At 31.9% G+C, this 5,964-nt stretch overlaps 1 protein-coding gene across 1 annotated transcript; it reads left to right on the top strand.

Annotated features, from left to right (window-relative positions):
- The first annotated feature begins 245 nt into the window (after window positions 1–245).
- LOC107641762 (coniferyl alcohol acyltransferase-like) lies at window positions 246–3,644 on the top strand. Its single transcript, XM_016345229.3, has 3 exons — window positions 246–712; window positions 946–1,387; window positions 2,963–3,644. Exons 1-3 carry the CDS (start codon window positions 311–313, stop codon window positions 3,529–3,531), a joined length of 1,413 nt encoding a protein of 470 aa, XP_016200715.1. The 5' UTR covers window positions 246–310; the 3' UTR covers window positions 3,532–3,644.
- The last annotated feature ends 2,320 nt before the right edge of the window (window positions 3,645–5,964 follow it).

Raw genomic sequence — 5,964 nt, 5'->3', positions numbered from 1 at the left:
CCAGGGAACTACCCTATTTAATTTGCATGCCTATAATTTGTCGTCCTTAAAATGCTTAAGGTCTCACTAGTAATAATTGTCACTACCAATATATATGACATTTCGCTGATTAATTAATTATAGCAACAAGAAAAATAAATTGTTGGAAAAGGATCCAGTTGGTTTAATTTCCCCCGGTTTACTATCTTCTTCATTTATCCATATCTTTTTCTATATAATATAAGCCAACTTTTGCATGTGGCTTGTGTTCATCAACACACATAAATACAATAAACCCATCAATAATATTCACATATTTGGTATATAAAAAATGGGAGAATTCAGAGTGAGTGTGATCAAAGAGGAAGTGGTGGCAGCCATGCTTCCCATGCAAGACCATTGGTTGCCATTCTCAAACCTTGACCTCCTTCTTCCACCGATTGATGCTAGCGTCTTCTTTTGCTACAATAACACCGCAATGCTGAGCTTTGGATCAATGGTGGAGTCACTTAAGAATTCACTAGCTAAGGCTTTGGTTCCCTATTATGCTTTTGGTGGTGAGGTGGTGCAAAACTCCATGGGTGAACCTGAGCTTCTTTGCAATAACCGTGGGGTTGATTTTGTTGTGGCTGAGGCTGATGTTGAACTTCAGAGTCTTAACTTGTATAACCCTGATGAATCTGTTGAAGGAAAGCTTGTTCCAAAGAAGAAGCGTGGCGTGCTTGCTGTTCAGGCATGGATAAATATCCTTTTCGATCTAAACTATATTATGGGAAAAAAAAAAAAGGAAACTCAACATAGAGGTGGATTGTAGCATGCATGTCTAAGTTGGTGACTACAGTAGCTACGCAAGTTTTTGTTAAAATTTTAACCAATAGCTAGTTCAAACTTTTCTTTAACTCGGTTTATTTTGTAAGAATATTTAATTAACTTAATTAAGCATGCATTTTTGTATAATTGGTGCAGGTAACTTGGCTAAAGTGTGGTGGATTAGTAGTAGGATGCACTTCTGACCATCGAATCGCAGATGCTTACAGTACAAACATATTTCTTGTATCGTGGGCCCAGTTGGCCCAATCGACAGGGCTCACTACCTTAACTCATCAACCTTGTTTTCGCCGCTCCCTCCTCAGTCCAAGACGCCCCCCAACTATCCACCCTTCAGCTTCAATTGACCGCATGTATGTTCTCCTCACCGACCACCTTCCTCCACCAGCTGAGCCCAATCCCAGTTCCGATCCCGGCCCAATCATCAGCCGCATATATTTCATCACTGTTGAAGAACTTAACCGCATTCAGGCACTTGCAACCTCAAACGGTGCCAAGCCCACAAAGCTTGTATCCTTCTCTGCATTCTTGTGGAAATTGGTTGCTACGGCTTCTGTTTCATCCAAAGCTATTATTGATGGTAACTTACAACTTACAATCCATCAAAAGAGAAATATTTATAAAATACGTATAAAATAACTCATTTTGTACATATATTTTCTAAAAGTTTATTATTTCATTTCATAATACATAGCCAGTAAACCCTTAATTTTACAATAAAAAGTAACAATGCAAATAATAATTAAAAAGTGAACAATTATGTCACTTCTCTATTCATAATCCATCATGCATGCTACATCTAAAATTATCTAATCTAATAGAATATATATTAAAATATTAAATATATAATTAAAATAATAATATATAAATAACAAATATTTATACATAAATATATCACAATTCATTCAATAATTGATTTTCTTTTATACATGCATAACATTTTTATTCACAATATATAGAATAACCGCCCTAATTGGTTATAAATATTAAATATGTTATGATTATGATATTCAAGTATTCAACATTTTGAAAGTTGGTACTCAATTTAAATGATAAGAGAGTGAATATTTTATTTTGTTAACTATTATATATCCTCACTGTTACGATTTTCATCCTCAAATAAAAAAGAAATAAATAAACACATATTTAGGCTAAAAAAAATGAATATCTAATTTGGTCTTGATATTTTTTTTATGGACTACAAGGTTTTTGTACAAAAAAAAATTCTTTTTAATTTTTTATATTTAATTTTGTGAGACTAATTAGTTTCTCTGTCAATGATTTTTTTCAAAACATACTTATGTATGTGATACGTTAATCACTAATATATCTTCTATTTAAATTTTATAAGTAAAAATAATTTAAAAATTACTAATATTTTTTAATTTTACACAGTAAATTTAGCTAATATATTTAAAAAAATAAAACTAAAAATTAAACAACCTTAAAAATTATCATTAAAAGACAAAGAGATTCCCAACAAAAAATTAAAAATTGTTAATCCTAGTTAGTTATTAAAGGATAAATCAACAGTTTAACATGTCATGTAGGTTTATTTCGTTAATATAGAGAGAAAATATTAACAGATAGGCTAACTAGTCTCATAAAAAAAAAAAAGAGGAATGCTAGGGGGCCAGCAACTTTGTGATTTGTAGCCATCAAATAGCCATCAATGATGGTTTTAATGGTGTGAGATTTCATTCACTTTTTTTTATTGGTTACATGCTGGCCAGAATTTAACAAAGTTGTTGGCCCCTTAGACTTTTCCAAATAAAAATTTGAAAATGGATTTTTTTTTTAGAACCTCGTTGTCTTTCGAGATAATTGTTAGGATCGTTTAGAATTTTTTCTCTAAAAAAAATAAGAGAGAAGAACTGCACATACATTAATGGTGTATATATTCGATTAGGTAGACAACAAAAATTATGAATAATATGAATAACAGGCTACATCCCATATCCACTAAACATAAATAAACTTAATTAATTTAAAATTTAAAATTAAAATTAACTTTTTTTCTTTTAACCTATTATTTAAGTTGTTCAAAAAATATTATTTTCCTATATTTTCTCATACATACATACATATATATATATATATATATATATATGATCTTGCGAGCTTGATTCAAGCCAATGATGTACATATATAACAGGTTATAATAACAAAAAGGCGATCGTTGCTAAGATGGGTGTTGTGGTTGATGGAAGAAGAAGGCTGAGCAATGGCGACAAGAAGAAGGAAGCACTAATGAATTGTTACTTTGGCAACGTGGTTTCCATTCCATTTGATGGGGAACCAGTGGAGAAGTTAGTGGAAAAGACACTGAGCCAGGTGGCCGAGCAGGTTCACGAGTTCCTAGAGGTGGCAACAACGGAAGAACACTTCTTAGGGCTCAATGACTGGGTTGAAATACACCGCCCCGTACCGGCGGTGACCAGGATCTTTCATGAAACGTATGATGGGCCGTGTTTTGTGGTGTCTTCGGGAAGAAGGTTTCTTGAGTCAAAGGTTGATTTTGGCTGGGGAAAGCCAATATTTGAATCATGCCATTTTCCATGGGGTGGTCGTTGTGGTTATGTGATGCCATTGCCTAGCCCTAAAGGGAATGGCGATTGGGTGCTCTATATGCACCTTCACAAGAACCACTTGGAATTCATGGAGTCTCATTATTCTCATATATTTAGGCCTTTATCTTGGGATTACCTTTCCAACCAAATATGACATTATTTGGTTAATAACTACATACTAAAAATTAATCAATAGATTAATTATTCGTATAAAATATATATTAAAAATAAATTAAATAATACATATATTTTTACACAAATAATATATACGGCTTGATTTAGTGGCTAATTAGTATTGTAATTTTATCTTGTGTGGAATGTATCTTGTTTTATGTTAAATGTATCATAATTTGTATGAGTTTAATTTAATTGTTTTCTTTAAATGTTGAAATAAAAGAAGTATGTGCATACTATGTGAAGATGCAAAAGTATTATTAAAAAAAGAGTATTTTATGATATGTAGTAGCAGTGTTTTTGGCAGAGAAATTTTATATAAAAGATAATCTTTCAGGTAATGATATGCACCACCAGAAGCATGTTAATTAAGCATGTACTACTATAATAATAAACCATGAGATAGATATATGTTCCTGAGTGTTGGGTGTGTGACAAGTGAGTGAATAATTAGCTAGTGTCTGAGTATAATATAAGTGAGCAGAGGTGTAACAATTACAAAAGTGAGTGTGTGTGTGTAACGTGCATTGTAGAGAGTGAGAAAGTGTGTAACAAAAGTGTGAGTGTGTAATAATTTTTAATGAGTGTGTTACGTTTATATACATATAAAAGTGTGTTACGTTTATATACATATAAAAGAGTGTTACTTTTATTTACGTCATTCACAGAACACATCAATAATCTGAGTTTTCACAACTTACAATTATGGACGGTCAAATTGAAAAAAAATTGAACGTGTCGAACTTATTCTTCAAAACTTACTAGATTCATATAATCAAATCATCATTAACATCACTAATAACAATATTATTGATTAATTTCGATTTGATGATGTTGTTACCGCTATTTAAAAAAAAAAAAAAGAGTAAGCGTAAAAATAAAGACAATCGAACAGAAGGTTCAAAACAAACAAAAATTTTGTGGGAGTCATTATCGTAATAAATCAAAGTCTTAAAAGAGGTGTTATCATTATGATAAAAAAGGACACTAGAAAAAAGATTGTTGGTTAAATAAAAAAAGTACAGAAATTTCCTGATACAACAACCTCACAAGGATGTATTACAAGTATCTCTGATGATAGAAGCATCTTGTGCATTGAAGCAGCGATAGGTCATGAAGGTAGTGGACGACTGATTGATGTTTTGTTGATGGATTATGCTGCAACGTATAACATGACTTTGCATCGGCATTGGTTTAGCACCTATGAACCGGTTTCATTAAGATTTGTGCTCATGAGAGATAATCATGCTTTGAAAATTATGGGTATTAGTACTATTAAAATCAAAATATTCCGTGGTTCCATATGTACAATTCAAGGTATAAGATATGTAAAAGGCCTAAAAAAGAATCTATTGTCTGTTGGGCTCTTGGATGTTCAAAAAGTACAAAATCAGGGAATGTCTTTGGTGGGAAAAGAATAATCTAATCCTTTAAGGATTAAGTAAAAATATTCTTAATATGTGGTTCAGATTGAATTTGTATATAAATTACCTATAATTACATATGACCCCATACTTATCTTAATTATAAACCGGTACATTACGGTTTGGTTGGACTAATGACATGATGACTGATTTAATTGTTTTTTTTTTTTTGGGAAGAAAATGTTGGTATTTGATTTAATGGGCTGAGTGATTTTTGGGCTTTAAAAAAATTTAATAATCTAAAAGTAATTTATTTATTTTGGGCTTTAAAGAGCTATAATAATAATAATAATAATTAATTATAATTTAAAAAAGAAAAACTTAATTGCTAGTATTCATCCCCAATTCCCCATCAGACACCCATTTTCAACACGGTACCCCAACTTAGATCCCCAACACTCACTGCAATCCAAATATTCCGTGACTGTACTTACAAAACTCATTTCAATGGCAAATCCATCTTCTTTGGCGTGTTGAGCATATTGTCCATAAAATTTCTTTAAAATATTTTTTTTGCATTTTCCTCTTAAATTTTGATTCACTCAATTTTCATGAACAGACACCGTAAAACCACCGCATGAAGGAGATGTTGGTGTTGCATTTTCTTTCGCCTTCCTCACTTTTCTGTTCAAACTCCCGGTTAGCCTTTTTTCAATACCTTTGCTTTCGAAATCAGCATTTGTTGGAAGTTTCTTTCAATATCTCATCGTCGCCGTTACCGCCACCACTAACACCGCCAAGTCGGACTCAATTTGAATCTTCTAGTAGCCATTCAAATCGCACTTTTTTTTTGAATTTTTCAATTGTAAAGGCTTCACCTTTACGACTAACCACATGCCAAAAGTGTTCCCTATTTTTTTGGCAAGTGTCTCCCATAGTATTCCTATCACTTTTGTGATTAAATGACATCTGCATTATATAGATCAATTTATAATTGCAAGAACTAGAAATAGCTGTCGTAATAGAAGACTATGATCTCCAAAAAGTTT

Source organism: Arachis ipaensis, chromosome B5 (genome assembly GCF_059453495.1).
Source record: "Arachis ipaensis isolate K30076 ecotype BB chromosome B5, ASM5945349v1, whole genome shotgun sequence".
Classification (NCBI taxonomy): Eukaryota; Viridiplantae; Streptophyta; class Magnoliopsida; order Fabales; family Fabaceae; genus Arachis; species Arachis ipaensis.
This window is presented reverse-complemented; position numbering and strand designations above follow the sequence as displayed.

What these genes read in the sequence shown, in the direction of transcription:
- LOC107641762 (XM_016345229.3), top strand. Translation starts at nt 311, where the DNA reads ATGGGAGAATTCAGAGTGAGTGTGATCAAAGAGGAAGTGGTGGCAGCC. An exon ending in GTGGCGTGCTTGCTGTTCAG is followed by an intron (nt 713 to 945) that starts GCATGGATAAAT and finishes TAATTGGTGCAG; the next exon opens with GTAACTTGGCTAAAGTGTGG. An exon ending in ATCCAAAGCTATTATTGATG is followed by an intron (nt 1,388 to 2,962) that starts GTAACTTACAAC and finishes CATATATAACAG; the next exon opens with GTTATAATAACAAAAAGGCG.